Here is a 15,978-nt window from a genome sequence, read left to right as displayed (position 1 = left end):
ACTAGACCTCTCATAAAGGTTTTGTTTTTTCTCAGAAGCCAGGATGGGGTGGGGTTTATAGCTCCGGACAGGAAGTCGTTGACTCTTCCTGTGTCTCGTAACAGAGGGGGTGTCATGCACACACGCTTACACCAGCTGGGCAGCCTGGAGAATGCACACACTTTCAACCACAGTAAGACACATTAACACACATTCATTTCTTGATCACCCCTAATTTTTCACAGCCTACCTGAGATGAACATTTAGAAAGACCTGATATGCATTGACAATCATGGAAATTACACTGTGTATGTGTATGTGTATGTTTCAGTGTGAGAATTTGTTCTTGGGATCTTTGTAAAATAACCGGTAAGAGCTTCTTGGGTTTCATGGGAACCAAAAAAAAGCACTATGCGTATTTTACACACGCCATCCTTTCACAATTTTGGCACACCTTCAATGCAGAATAAATTCAGTTTTGCAGTCCAGTGGTTCTCATTCCTGGTTCTGAAGTACTCCCAATACTGTTCCCTTATCGAGGGAACTTCCCACTGCGTCGAAACGCTTTGGGGATGCTCCCTAAGCATCAGCGAATCTGAAGCCTGAATAAACACTAGTCCAATCCGATTGGTCGTGCGTGATGACGTCATTGTGACGGCGTACCCGGAAGTATAAAAGGGGAGCCGGCGCATAATGGCGGCAGTTATTGCTCTTCAGCATAGCGCTCTCTGTTTGGTCTGTCTATTTACTGTTGTCTGTCCAGTTGCGAGTGTGTGTGTGAGTGACATTTATAGTAAAAGTATGGAAGGAAAGAGTGGATTTAGACAGTGTGTGCATCCGTGTCCCCGCTTCATCTCGGGATCGGATACACACCTGTTATGTGTGCAGTGTCTGGGTGTGCAGCACGCTCGGGCGGCTCTCGAGGGAGCCGCCTGTGAGCACTGTGAGCGGCTGACACTCAGGCTGCTCCGCTCTAGGCTGGCCGTGTTCGATGAGACCGGCCAGCCTCGTGAGCCCCATGGTTCTGGACCCGCGGTCGCTGAGGCGTCACGGCGTCGCAGATCATGGGGCTCACAGCGGGATCTGTCCGAGGGCTTTGGGACTGCTGCGGCACTTTCCCAATCCTCCTCGGACAGTTCCGATGATCTTCCTCCCCGTGTGGAAGCCCGCTTTGCGGCTTCTTCCCCCGGGGCGGAGGGTCCGATGCTCGTTCTCTCCGGTTCCGAGGAGCCGGAGGGCGCGGGCATCGGGGCGGGGGATGAGGTTTTTCCATCGCCTCATCCGCCCACCCAGGAGGAATTGGTCGAGGTGTTGACCCGGGCTGTGGCTAAACTCAATATTGAGTGGCCACAGGAGGAACAGGAAGTTCGGCCACCCAGTAGGCTGGATGACCGGTTCCTCGCGCACCGGGTCCAAACACCGCGCCGGGGTTTGCCTTTTTTTCCCCGATCTGCACACCGAGGTGTGTAGATCGTGGAGGAAGCCCTATTCCTCGCGTGTCTCTAATCCCCCACTGTTGGACTATTCCAACGTCCTGGGGGCACGCGAGGCGGGCTATGGGGCGATGCCGCGGGTGGAGGATGCTCTCGCGAGCTATCTTTCGCCCGAATCGGCATCGTCCCTTAAAACCCCGGTGCTGCCCACCAAACCCTGTCGGGACACCTCAGGGCTGGTGGGCAAGGCTTATATGGCGGCTGGGCGGGCTGGTAGTGCGCTGCACACTTTGTCGATCTTGCAGGCCTACCAGGCTGACCTTCTAAAAGAGCTGGATGAGGGCGAGGGTCCCTCTCCGGAGGATGTACTGGAGCTCAGGAAGGTCGCAGATTTGTCTCTCCGTGTTACCAAGGAGACGGCCCGTGCCATCGGCCGCTCCATGGCAGCTATGGTGACAACGGAGAGACATCTCTGGCTGAATCTGTCGGGGATAAAGGAGAAGGACAGATCCTTCCTCCTGGACTCCCCGATCTTGCCTTCTGGTCTGTTTGGGGACGCGGTTAACTCCGTCGTCTCCAGACACCAGGAGGCGAAGAGACAGTCAGCGGCCTTCCAGCAGTACCTCCCTCGCCGCTCTAAGCCCGGGAAGGCTGGCCCTAGCGGGCAGCCTCAGCCGCCTACCAGCTCCTCCTCGCATCGTCAGATGCAAAAAGAGAGCGTCGCCTCTAGAGCCCCTCCTCCGGGAGCTTGGCAACAGAGGCGGCGCGCTCACCAGCAGCCTTCCGCTCCGAAGGGCGATCTGAGGAACGTCCTTCAGGCGCGAAAGGCTGCCGCAAAGAAGTCCTAGCCTCGGCAGGACTTCTCAGGGCGGTCCCTCCCGCGAGGGGGCAACCGAGGTTGCTTCCTTCGCGGCGCCCTGGGGAAATCGATGTGGTAATCCCGCCGTCTATGACGCTTCGGGCCACATCGATTTCCCGCGAACGCACGCTGCTCCAGCCGCCTCTGGAAAGACCTGCGGCTGGGCAGCTGGCGCGTCCGCACACAGAGACTCGTTCCCAACCACTTCCTGCCGGGCAACCGCTTCAGGGGGTCGGGGACGAGGCTCGTGTAACACCCGACGCCAGCCTCGAGAGGCTGGTTCCCTTAGTAGATTATCTCGGCGCATGGAAATGCCTTCCGAGTGTATCCACATGGGTCCTGCGCATTGTAGAAAATGGGTACAGACTGCAGTTCGGTCGGCCTCCCCCTGGGTTCAGGGGGGTGACCTGGACTACAGTGGTACCAGAGCAGGGTCGGGTAATGGAACTAGAAGTAAGAACCTTACTGGCAAAGGGGGCCATAGAACATGTTCCTCCGCCAGACAGGGAGTCCGGCTTCTACAGCCGGTACTTTATAGTTCCCAAAAAGGATGGAGGGTTGCGTCCGATTATAGATCTAAGGGATTTGAATCGGTCTCTAAGGAGGTTCAGATTCAAAATGCTCACTATCCCCATGATCGTGAGTCAGATCCAGTCCCAGGACTGGTTCGTCACGATAGATCTGAAGGACGCATACTTTCATATCTCCATCCTTCCATGTCACAGGAAGTTCCTGAGGTTCGCTTTCGGGGGCGAAGCGTACCAATATCGAGTACTTCCCTTCGGCCTAGCCCTCTCCCCACGCACATTCACAAAGTGCATGGATGCAGCCCTGGCTCCTATGAGGCTTCAGGGCATCCGTGTACTGAATTATATCGACGACTGGCTCATACTGGCCCAGTCGTACGAGATGGCGGTTCGGCATCGAGATGTCGTTCTAGCCCACATAAAGTGCTTGGGGCTGAGACTCAACACGAACAAGAGTGTGTTGACGCCGTCCCAGAGGACTACGTTCCTAGGGGTGGTATGGGATTCGACGACGATGCGGGCACAATTGTCTCCCGCGCGCGTCGAGACCATACTGGCGATGGTCTCAGGAATAAGGCTAGGCCACACCATCACTGTGAAGCACTTTCAGAGAGTGCTGGGGCACATGGCAGCAGCGTCCAACGTGATACCGTTCGGCCTGCTACACATGAGACCCCTCCAGTGGTGGTTGAAAACCAAGGGGTTTTCCCCCAGAGGGAATCCTTTTCGTATGATCAGGGTAACGCGCAGATGCCTTCGTTCCCTAGTCATATGGAAGAAACCTTGGTTTCTGTCCCAGGGACCAGTGTTGGGAGCGTCCTGTTGCCGGAAATCCGTTTCAACAGATGCCTCCCTCACTGGTTGGGGCGCGGTCATGGACGGCCGCTTTGCGAGGGGCCCATGGGAGGGCCGTCATTCCTCCTGGCACATAAATTGCCTGGAGATGATGGCGGTCTACAAAGCTCTCAGGAGCTTTCTCCCGGACCTCCGCGGCCAACATGTCCTGGTGCGGACAGACAATACGGCTGTCGTAGCGTACCTCAATCGCCAGGGAGGGGTAAGATCGCGCCCTCTGTGCAGATTGGCGCATCTAATCCTCCTGTGGTCCCAGGGGAAACTGTTGTCCATCAGGGCAATGTATGTCCCGGGGGTTCAAAATCAGGGAGCAGACATCCTGTCGAGGCAGGGGCTGAGGCCCGGGGAGTGGCGGCTCCACCCCGAAGTGGTGGAGGCCATATGCGAGAGGTTCGGCCCAGTGGAAGTAGATCTGTTTGCGTCTCGAGAGACGTCCCACTGTCCACTGTGGTTCTCCCTCACGCATCCAGCCCCGTTGGGGTTGGATGCCATGGTGCAGACGTGGCCGAGGCTGCGTCTGTACGCATTTCCCCCGATTGCTCTGCTCCCGGGAGTCCTGGAGAGGGTCCGTCGGCAGGGGGTCAGTCTACTTCTGGTAGCACCCCGTTGGCCGACGCGAGTTTGGTTCTCGGATATCATAGCCCTGCTGGCAGGTCATCCATGGCAGATTCCTCTGAGGAGGGATCTCCTGTCTCAGGCGGCGGGGACGATATTCCACCCCCGGCCGGAGATTTGGAACCTTTGGGTCTGGCCCCTGAGGGGGCCAGGTACCTAGAGGCTGGCCTGTCGGCAGAGGTGGTAGAGACCTTACTCAGCTCCAGGGCTCCGTCCACAAGGAGACTGTACAGCCTCAAGTGGAATGTATTTTCCACTTGGTGCAGGAGGCGTGAGGAGGACCCAGTTAACTGCCCAGTGGCTTCAGTGCTGGAGTTCCTCCAAGATCGCTTCTCTGCGGGCCTAACCCCGTCCACACTCAAGGTGTACGTGGCTGCCATTGCGGCTTTCCACACTCCTCTGGGTGATGGGCCTTTGGGTAGGCACCAGCTGGTTGTACAGTTCCTCCGTGGGGCTCGGAGGATGAGGCCTGTGGCTCAGTCCAGAGTTCCAACCTGGGACCTGGCAGTGGTTCTCGAGGGGTTGGCTGAGGCCCCCTTCGAGCCACTGGAGTCAGCAGAACCTAAGAATCTGACCCTTAAGGTGGCCTTTCTACTCGCCATTACCTCTCTAAGGAGAGTGGGGGATCTCCAGGCCTTGGCAGTAACGCCGACTTGCCTGGAGTTTGCCCCGGGTGGAGTAAAGGCCATCTTACACCCTAGGCCGGGCTATGTGCCCAAGGTCCCATCGAGGGTGGTCAGGTCTTTGGTCCTGCAGGCATTTCATCCTCCGCCTCACGTGACGGCGGAAGAGGGGAGGCTTCACCTACTCTGCCCGGTCAGGGCACTCAGGGTGTATCTGGCGAAGTCCGCACAGTGGAGGAGATCTCAACAATTGTTGGTGTGTTTTGGCTCACCCAAGAAGGGGTTGCCTGCGTCTACCCAGACAATCAGTAACTGGATTGTCCAGGCAATAACCATGGCTTACCAGGTGCGCAGTTTGCCTTCACCTGTAGCCGTGAGGGCACATTCCACCAGAGGCATGGCCTCTTCGGTGGCCCTCCTTTCTGGGGTCCCCTTGCAGGATATCTGCGAGGCGGCGGGGTGGGCTACTCCACACACTTTTATCAGGTTCTATAGCCTGGATCTCCCTGCGACGCCTGGCGCGAGGGTGCTCCAACCCTAGTTGTGCCCAGTTTCCGGCTTCACACTAGGACAGGCGCTACCCTCGGTGTGGCCTAGTGGGTACTCGTTCCCCAAAGCGTTTCGACGCAGTGGGAAGTTCCCTCGATAAGGGAACGGCTCGGGTTATGTATATAACCCTTGTTCCCTGAGAGGGAACGAGCACTGCGTCGTACCGCCACACCTCGGCACGCCTGGAGCGCATGCTTCAGAGCAAAGAACTGCCGCCATTATGCGCCGGCTCCCCTTTTATACTTCCGGGTACGCCGTCACAATGACGTCATCACGCACGACCAATCGGATTGGACTAGTGTTTATTCAGGCTTCAGATTCGCTGATGCTTAGGGAGCATCCCCAAAGCGTTTCGACGCAGTGCTCGTTCCCTCTCAGGGAACAAGGGTTATATACATAACCCGAGCCGTTTTCCAGGACCACCCAGCAAGGAACGTTCTCAGAACTTGGACAAACATTCTTCCAGTAACGTTAATAGAATGTTTGTTGGAACTTATTTGGTCTTTAATGAAAAATTCTTGAAACATTAATACAAAAATGATTTTTATATATCGTTCATCAAACTTTTTTTTTTCTATAAACATTTTAGTTGGGTGTTCGTCTAACTTTTTTTTTTTTTAGAACGTTCAGACAACATACAAAAATAATACTAACATAATGTGAGCAAAATTATAAAATGTAATGTTCCTTTAATATTTGGATAACCAAGAAAATGCATTTTTATGTTAGCAAAATATTACATATTTTTTGTTATCTAGCCTGGGAACCACATATATAGTCCAACCAAAGAGAGTAAGAAAATACTGAGAGGCCGAAGCGGCTTTTCTCATTTCTGTTTAGTTATTAAATGATATGATCGATCTTTTCCTCTTTCCCCTCCAGCATCTTGCCATGGTGATGCTGACGCGTGTCTCCTGGAGGCAAACGTCTCAACGGAGGTGTGCTTGACGGTGCTGGACACACTCAGTGTCTTCATCATGGGCTTTAAGGTACCGACAACAAGTGGAAATGTGTGTTTATTTGTACAAATGAAGAAATTTCAGTTCTTCGCTCAAGCACTTTCATATTAAAACCATGTATCCACAGACGCAGCTGTGTGCTGATTTGGGTCATAATCCACTGATGAAGAAGGTTTTCCAGGTTCACCTTTGTTTCCTTCAGATCCCCCAGTCAGAGACGGCACTGAAGCAGGTCTTCACCTCTCTACGTACCTTCATTTACAAGGTACCCTTACTGTTGATTCATAAGATATAAGAGGAGAAAATCCCCAAAAGACACCTTTTTAAATACAAAGACATCCTGAGACCACCAATAATGCACCCTGCAGTTTTTAGTCAGTAATGGTTTATCAGAACTTCCCTAGCATTCTGACAAGCTTCTCTTAAATTTATGAACAAACATCCCTCCAGTGACATTTATAGAATGTTTGTTCAGAGTTAGCACATAGTCATTCATGGAATGTTTTTTCTGAAACGCTAGTTGGACATTCATCTAACATTTTTAAATGTTGATTCTCGTTTCAGAATGTTCAGAGGACATTCAAAAGTAACATTCCCATAATGTTTGCAAAATTAAATGTTCTCTTAACGTTTGCATAATCAAGAATTTTTTTTTGCATTTTAACATGCATAGAACATACAGATCATTTTAGTATTGCGTCCACAATTGGTCTTATAATTGTGGAATTAAATGTCCAACATGAGTGTACACAGGATTCATTATGTTTTAATAAGCCTACACTATATCCTACACTACATGTCTTTTTTCTCTTTCTTAGTTTCCCTGTACGTTTTTTGACGGCCGGGCGGATATGTGTGCCTGTTTCTGTTATGAGATTCTGAAGTGCTGTAATTCCAAACTGAGCTCCATTCGCAGTGATGCCGCCCACCTGCTATATTTCCTCATGAAGAGCAACTTTGAGTACAATGGCAGGAAGTCCTTTGTCCGCACACACCTACAGGCAAGAGACGGATATGAGGGTAATGGGGGGAGGTGTCATCCTAGAGCAGTGGTTCCCAACCTTTTTAACTCTGAGGCCCCCCGATGACAAATACATTATTTAAAGGTCTTCAAAGATATTAATGGTATTCAGACTTTTATGTACAGAAACTAGAGTGGCAATACATTCAAATATTTATGAATAATTAAAATTATTACATTAAATGAATCAATTTAAATTCATTATACATTTTCAACATTTTATTGTCTTTAAAGTGGTCATGAACTGCATTATTTTATTATTGTATAATGTGTCCTGGGGTTTACTTATAATGTTAGTATTTATGACTTTTACATCGAAAATGGTCATCATTCATAAATAAAGGAATGCGCGTTTAAAGGGGCGTGTTTGCTGTGAGTCTTTAGTGTAAATGGACACTGCTGTGATTGGCTATATGTGATGCAATAGCTAAGTATTATATGTGTACTCTCTCGAAAACTTTTAACACACAATTGTACTATTACAGTTCTCACAGTTTAAATAACCTATCATCCAACTAAGAGATACAATGTGAAGTTGACCATTTAGTCACTGGTTTAATTTACTAACACATAGACAAAGAACATCTGACTGTACATGAATCATTACATATCAGAAATCGCTGGTCACAGATCAGGCATTAGAATGAACTTAGTTACTTTCATGTTGTGGCATACTGTCGAGTCCAAATCGTAAAAGTCTGTTTGCAAAACCTGCGCTGAAATTGCGACTTATTTACCAAAGAATCCACAGTAAAATGGCCCGATGCAAATAAATAACCCTCAACCGAGACTTTCACATTGTTTAAAAAAAATAAAAAAATAACCACATTCCTAGTAGCCTGACAAGCCAGACCCACATCAAGATTTTTGGTCTGGAAACTCATCATTGACAGGGCTCAGTCCGAGGGGCGGGATAAATGGTTGTCTTTCAAACTCCCTCTGCACGCAATTGGATAGCGCTACACCAACCAGAGCAAAGAAGGTGAAGCAGAGCTAGTTTAAGCTAGTAAACATGTGAAGATTAAACTTTCGCCGTATCCGGTTGGCAAAACTCTGAAAACATCATGTCTTTTTAAGAATAACTTCAGTGTCGTTCTTTGTTCTTTTCTCAGAGAAAAGCTTAACTCCAAGTCTTCCAGAGTCGCGGTCAAAGCTGATTCGAAAGACCGCCATTCGCCAGTTTCTGTGTTTACTAGAAGCACGCAAGCGCAACTCTGTCATCTCTATGTTAAGCCCCGCCCAACTTCTCTATACACAATGACCCTCATTTATCAAAAGTGCGTACACCAAATTTTCAGCGTACACCCAAACCCACGGTGACTTTGAGATTTATCACTATGGAAGTTGGCGTACGGCACGCTCAAATCCTACGCCAGCTCAGGAGGTGGTGTACGCACGTTTGAGTTAGTGGGAAAATGCGCAGAAAAACTATTCCTAACACCACAAAATGAACTTACAAGACCCACTGTTAAAAACCACAACAACAACATTCAGTGTTTATTTTTGTGCAACATGAAGGTCAATGTTTAATTTGTGTGATTTTACCAAAGCGTTTGATTTGTAGGCATATGTATTCCTCCAGTCGCGAGCCTGTGCGCTTTATCAGACTGACAAAATAATAAAAATTAACTTCTTCTTTTAAATAATAAAAAAAAAAAGACATTCTTCTTCTAAATAACAAGCATCATTAAGAATAAAAATCATAATAATATGAAGAATAATCTTACGAATTGTCATGCAATTATTAATGTGAATGAATGGTAGCCTACTCCACATCACATCATCATTACTATTGTACCCCAATACATGTGCCGTGATATGAAATTAAATGCTAATTGTTTCAAAACATGTGCTGTAAAAAAATGCATTGTGATGGTAATTTCTCATCCAAACAGCTTTAAACTGCTGGAATGCGCTTCTCAACCTCCACACTATTAAGAGTACTCGTAATTTGGGGCCATATTTTGTTTTTGTGGGTGCCTTTAATCCCACTGTTTAAACCGCGGCATTTATCAAGGGCAAGTATTGCGTACACCTGGATTGCAGAGGTACGCACAGCTTCATAAATCAGGTGATGAGAGGAGTGTAAGCATAATCTTAAGCCAACATATACACCAGTTTCTACGCAAAATTGATAAATGAGGGCCAATGTGATTGGCCTGACCAGAGTTTGGTTTTTAAAGCTCAGAAGTGTATTTAGAGTTGCTAGACGATACTCAGGGCAGATTAGATTTGCTGCGGCTAGGGTGCGTCTAGATTTCTAGGCTACATTTCTAGCATTAGTATCCTTTGGAAACAACAAATGTTATTTGTAGTCCATCCTGTATTGCTCTTCTCTCCTCGTCATCTCACTAACACGCCAGTGGTCGGGGCCAAAGTTGCAACGATAAAGTAGCTGTTGATTTTCTTCTGCAGAGGCAGTCTTTCATCTATTACATAGATAGGCACATTCCACAATGAGTTATTTGGCCTTGGTAATAATACAAGCTTTTTTTCGACTAACAAGGAAGTTTTCAGTTCTAAAACGTACAGGATATTTTTATATTATGATGACCATATGGTCAAAAGCTCAAGAAAAAAAATATTTCTCAGTTCATGACCTCTTTAAGATTGTATTAATTTCCGTGACTTTTTCCAGATCAAGAATTCACACTTTTAAAATTCCCTCAAATATCCATGTTTTCCAACACTGAGAAATCCTAAAAACTATGATTTTTTTTTTAGCTTGATTTAAAGGGGTGATGAACTGAGAAATCAGCTTTCCCTTGAGCTTTTGATAAATAAAATGTCATGGTAATATAAGAATATCCTGGTAGTTTCAGAGATGAAATCTTCCTTGTTAGTCAAAGTAAAGCTTTTATAGACACCAGGCACAGAAGACTATCGTGTGCGCATCTTGACGTCATCTGATGCGAAACACCACCCCTACAGCACGTCTGATTCAGTAGCCCTGCCCACCGACTCATGGAGCTGTTACCAGCAGCAATAAACATGCCGAGGAAGATAGCAAGCTATTGCGCTTTTCCTGGTTGTGGAAGAACACAGTCGCTCATTAAGCTTCCTTCGGATCATAATATTAGGAATGAGTGGATGAACTTAAATTTTTGAACTTAAAAGTTCCAGCTGACGTGGGAAAGACATTATGTGTGTGTTCACTTCATTTTACCACGGAATCATTTGTAAACAAGTCTCAGGTCGATAAGGGATTTGCAAACATATTGAGATGCTGTTTCTTCTATATTGGATCCTACAGGAATGGTGCAACACACTTATGTGAGTAAAACGTGTGTCACATCATCCCTTGTTTTTTATGTGTAATAGTATTGCATTGTTATAGATCGTTTTGCTTATGTGTACGTGTCTAACACAACATACCTTTAGCACGCTGGACACGTATGGGCCAGGGCTCGCAAAGCCCAACGTCCTGGGGCTATGTGTTTTCCAGACGGGCTACCAAAATGAAAGCCCGTCGGCAGGCCGGTGAATCTCAAATAGTTAAATAATATTCCTTTCTTGATCTGCACTGTTCACTCTCTCTTGACTTGACATTTTAAGGACGCGTGTGCACGCGGTTCGTGCTTATATCCACCGATCGGGCGGTCCATGTAATACAAAAATAATATTTCAAACAATCGCGGGTGGATGAGAAATAAATCATTGTGTTTGTTTGATAAAGACGTTTACAAGCCCTGTGGTTGAGAGAATCATTCCGGTTACCGCTTTCAAAACAATACCTCCCTCATACCTCCCCAAATTAATACTTCTGTTTTTTTTTTAACGCCGTTGTTTTCTTATGTTTTACCTTCATTAAAAAACAATATCGCCGTTTGCATTGAACTTTCAGCGCTGTAACTTTGCAGATAGTGTTTTTGCTCAAGCAGCAACATTACACACTAACTAAAGTTAAAAAAGTGAAATTGGGCCACCTGGTTGAGAATCACTGATCTAGAGTGACCTGGACTGACCTGTATTTATATATACAGACATAATCTGGCTAAAATACCTACAAATGTATTTGGACATTTTTTTTCTCAGGTGGTGATTGCAGTGAGTCAGCTGATTGCTGATGTCATTGGGATTGGTGGGACACGGTTCCAGCAGTCACTGTCCATTATTAATAATTGTGCCAACAGTGATAAAACTGTAAAGGTAAAATCACTAAGATGCCTTCATGTTAATGAATTGCTTGCATTTCATTTGCAAAACAATAATCTATTTAAAAATATAAGGAAATATCAGATTTTAATTTATATATATATATACTTCATACATATTATTATAAATTGCTATTTGAGTAGCATCCGCTAAGAACATCGGTGTAAACAAAAATGACAGAATAACACTGAACACCATAGCTTTACCAGCTTTTCATATTCAAATCGCATGTATATATGTCACATCAGATGTGACTGTTTGCTCATCCAGCAACTCTCTCTTCCTGTTCTCCCAGCACACTGCTTTTCCCTCGGATGTGAAGGACCTGACCAAGCGGATCCGGACGGTTCTCATGGCCACTGAGCAGATGAAGGAACATGAAAAAGACCCAGAGATGCTGGTGGACCTGCAATACAGCCTGGCCAAATCCTACACCAGCACCCCGGAGCTGCGCAAAACCTGGCTGGATAGTATGGCCAAAATCCATGTCAAGAACGGAGATCTGTCAGAGGTAAGCCAGCCAAATAATACTAATTCATAAATTAAAGGCTCTTTAAATCCATAAAGTTAAACATATCCTGTTACTTATCCTTAGTTTAGCTGTTTTTGCTGTGTTTTAGTTTAACGTTCATTCAACATCAGTAAGTTTGGTGGAGTAGTAAAACAATGGTTGGTGAAGAACGTATTACATCAATGACATCATCAAGGGCTTATTTTTCTTTAGGCAGCGATGTGCTACGTGCATGTGGCAGCACTCGTGGCTGAGTATCTGAAGAGGAAAGGTGAGGGGTTCACTAAATATAGTTTGCATGTACTGTGTCAGAGTCAGAAATGAACAAGTATTAAGCAAGATGCGATATTTGGAATGAAAATATAAGATGTATTTTTGCCTTTACAAGTGCATTTAAACACACTGTTGTCTACATAAATCATGAACATTTATGGCTTGTAAAATCTAACATTAAATACAAAAGTAGCAAAATGTGTGTTACATGTTACCAGTGAAAACACAAAACCAGAGAACGTAACGTATGAGATACGGTATATAATGTATTAATAGGTTTGGTTAAAAATTGTATTATTATAAATAGATTTTCAACCATTTTAATAGCAGTAATTAATTTGTAAGATAAATGTTTTTGTTAAAGAAAAAGCATACAATACGACAAAAAGTATTTTTAATTTGTATACATATTAGGAAAACTGTAGTTCTTTTCACTATTGAACTTGAGCTTGATATTTTAGATGGCTTATTAAAATGTTTTGAAGGCTGTGATAATAAAGCTTATTTTTCTAGTATTCAGGTAAAAGGTGATTTAACATGCTTCATGCTTGAATGCACACACACACACACACACACTCACACACGCATTTATAAAAGCGTTTTGTTCAAGGTTCAACTATATTTTGCAATCTGGAGTTCTTTGTGAATTTATTTTACTGGAGGTAATCTTTGTGTGATAACAGCACTAATAATGCAGGGTCAAGAAATAGTGCACATGTTTTTCACACAAACACACACACACATATTATGCAATGTGAACATTATTTACAGAGGGGATTCTTGAGGTGTGATCTTTCTCTTAATACCCATAATGTGTCCAAATGCCTGACGTTTTGTGAAAATTTAACTGTTTATTAAACCTGCTTTAACCTATTCCGCTTAAAATTTCTTCTCATTGGCAGGAATGTTCCGTCAGGGCTGCTCGGCATTTCGTGTGATCACACCCAACATCGATGAGGAGGCAGCCATGATGGAGGATGTGGGCATGCAGGATGTTCATTTCAATGAGGTTCAAACCAGCTTGCTCCCGATCACATTTATATATAGTTTCTGAATCACGGCCCCTTAACCCTGCCACGCTCTTTATTCCAGTGCAGACTCTCCATCAGCTCTGGAATGACTTCAAAACTCTCCTTTAAAACAACATCAGTCAAATGTTCTCATTTCTTATCTAATCAGTATCAATTGCTTCTTTCCAAAGGGTGTGTTAGCAAAGGAAGTCCAGATAATGAGCCCTGATTAGCTCTGAGAGTCCCTCATCACTGTGAATAATCAGTATTTTATGAACTCTGAGTAACATTTACATGTAGTTCCGTGCATACAGTTGTGGCCATAATTATTTGCACCCTTTTAATACTTTTTGCAACCTCCTTTTGCCAAGATAACAGCTCTGAGTTTTCTCTTTTAATGCCGGATACGTTTGGAGAACACCTGGCAAAAGATCAGAGACCATTATTCCATACAGAATCTCTCCAGATCCTTCAGATTCCCAGCTCCATGTTGGTGCTTCTCCTCTTCAGTTCACCCTACTAATTTTCTATCGGGTTCAGGTCAATGAAACTTCTGCAATGACTATCCAAGTTCCCTATGTGCTCAGTGACACATTTGTGAGTTGATTTTGATATTTGTTTTGAATCATTGAGTGCGTTTACATGCATGTTCTTAAGCCGATTATGCCCAATAAGCCGACAATGAACATGGTCATGTAAATGCGGTAACCCGTTTTCTTTTATCGGAGTAATGTCATAAACGGCATTACCTCGATTTTGCGCTGCATGTAAGCACATTAACCTGCTTTCTGTCTGCTTATTGAAGTGCGCATGTGTGATAGGTGACAAAAACGCAAACTTAGAGCAAACTTTTTTTTTTTATCTGTTGGTATTTGCTAGAATCCATGATACCATGTATCTGAACAAGAAGTCCAGGACCTCCAGCAAAAAAATAGGCCCACAACATTAAAAATCCATCAGTATATTAAACCGTGAGCATGATGTACATTTTATCCCTGTTAGCACCAAACACATCAGGTGGGTTTGCTGCTAAGAATGTCTTTTTTTAGTTTTATCCATGGAATCCGGTCCCTTTTGAAGTTCCAGTCGTGTCTGACAACTGAATATGCTGGAGTGGTTTTGTTTTTTAGATGGGAATTTTCAATGCTTTAGTTATTTTCTTACAGCTACTTTCTATTTTGTGAAGCTCAACAATCTTTTTCTGCACATCAAAAGAAGACATAGCTAGACAATAATGTTCCTAGTCACCTTGGTGTGCTAAAATGTATTCTAGGGGTGCCAATAATTGTGGCCAACGTGCTTTGGAGAAACATTTATTTCATAATATAATTTTTCCCACCATTTTTAATAATTTTTCTTCAACGAAAGATTAGATTATTGCGATTTTTATTTTATTTTATTATTTTTTTAAATAAAAGATCAAAAGGATAAACAATGCAGATTTATTTTTACAGCCATCTTTGATCATATTTATGAGGGGTGCCAATCATTCTGACCACAACTGTACACTTGTTATAAAAAGTCATAAAAGACTTGTTGGAATGAAGTAAATGTCCTTCCCTTTCGTTCAGTCAATCCGACGTAATGTCAGTGACTGGCGAATGGAGCTTCTAGGCGAAACCCCCATTCGTCAGTCACTGACGTTACGTCTCCGTTCCCTCCTCAGGGAACGAGGGTTACATACGTACCCGAGAAGTTTGCTTGCTTCAGTGCTGTACATTTGGTGTATAGCTTGCAAAAGCCCTATAAGTGCGCTGAGATGAACCAAATCATTAGAGAAAGGCCCTCACCTGATGTTAACACTAAATCAGGCTACAAAGCCCACTGTAACTAGAAATCAGTTCAGTTCCCGTATGGAGTAGTGTGACCTAGTGGTTAAAGGTCTGGGTTAATAGCCAAAAGGTTGTATTTTCAAACCCCACATTAACTATTAGCCCTGTGCCCTTTGGTAAAGTACTTAGAACAGCAGTTATGTCTATAGCACAAATTGTTGTGAGAAAATAAGTTTGTTCACTCTCAGGAAAAAAGGTGCAAAAGCTTTCACTGGGGTGTTACCCTTTCAAAAGGTACTCCTTTGTACCTTATTTACCCCTAAAAGGTACATATTATTAGTTTCTTAAAGGTACATATTAGTACCTTTTGAAAGGGTACCACCCCAGTGACAGCTTTTGTACTTTTATTTCTGAGAGTGTTGCATTTGGAAGCATCATGTACATCAGGGGTGTACAACCCCGCTCCTGGAGGGCTACCGTCCTGCAGATTTCAGTTCCAACCCTGCTCCAACACACCTGTCTGTAATTATCAAGCAGCCCTGGACATCATGATTCAGGTTGGATCTCAAATCTGCAGGGTGGTAGCCCTCCAGTACCACGGTTGGGCACCCCTGATGAACAGTAAGTACATTGATGTTGAGAACAACATTACACATGAGTATGTTTGTGAAAGTATGTAATTATAAATGCATGTCTAACTGCAGGAGGTGCTGATGGAGTTGCTGGAAGCTTGTGCTGATGGTTTATGGAAAGCTGAACGTTACGAACTTATTTCAGATATCTACAAACTCATCATCCCAATTTACGAACAACGCAGAGACTTTGAGGTGCATACAC

General features: G+C 45.0%; 1 protein-coding gene across 10 annotated transcripts in view; it reads left to right on the top strand.

The window, feature by feature from the left end:
- Window positions 1-15,978, top strand: part of dock9b (dedicator of cytokinesis 9b) — a 114,052-nt gene that overhangs the window by 89,250 nt on the left and 8,824 nt on the right. For 6 of the 10 annotated variants that reach the window (XM_067459233.1, XM_067459229.1, XM_067459225.1 and 3 more), the window contains 9 exons: window positions 36-172; window positions 6,323-6,429; window positions 6,527-6,664; window positions 7,218-7,400; window positions 11,456-11,569; window positions 11,871-12,086; window positions 12,300-12,357; window positions 13,262-13,368; window positions 15,846-15,968. In XM_067459233.1, coding sequence (XP_067315334.1) covers window positions 36-172; window positions 6,323-6,429; window positions 6,527-6,664; window positions 7,218-7,400; window positions 11,456-11,569; window positions 11,871-12,086; window positions 12,300-12,357; window positions 13,262-13,368; window positions 15,846-15,968 — 1,183 coding nt within the window. The remainder of the gene's footprint in view (window positions 1-35; window positions 173-6,322; window positions 6,430-6,526; window positions 6,665-7,217; window positions 7,401-11,455; window positions 11,570-11,870; window positions 12,087-12,299; window positions 12,358-13,261; window positions 13,369-15,845; window positions 15,969-15,978) is intronic. The other 4 variants (XM_067459231.1, XM_067459228.1, XM_067459235.1 and 1 more) reach the window with 2 other exon arrangements.

Source organism: Pseudorasbora parva, chromosome 12 (assembly GCF_024679245.1).
Source record: "Pseudorasbora parva isolate DD20220531a chromosome 12, ASM2467924v1, whole genome shotgun sequence".
NCBI classification, from domain to species: Eukaryota; Metazoa; Chordata; class Actinopteri; order Cypriniformes; family Gobionidae; genus Pseudorasbora; species Pseudorasbora parva.
The sequence above is the reverse complement of the archived record's forward strand: the minus strand, read 5'-3'. Positions and strand labels throughout refer to the sequence as shown.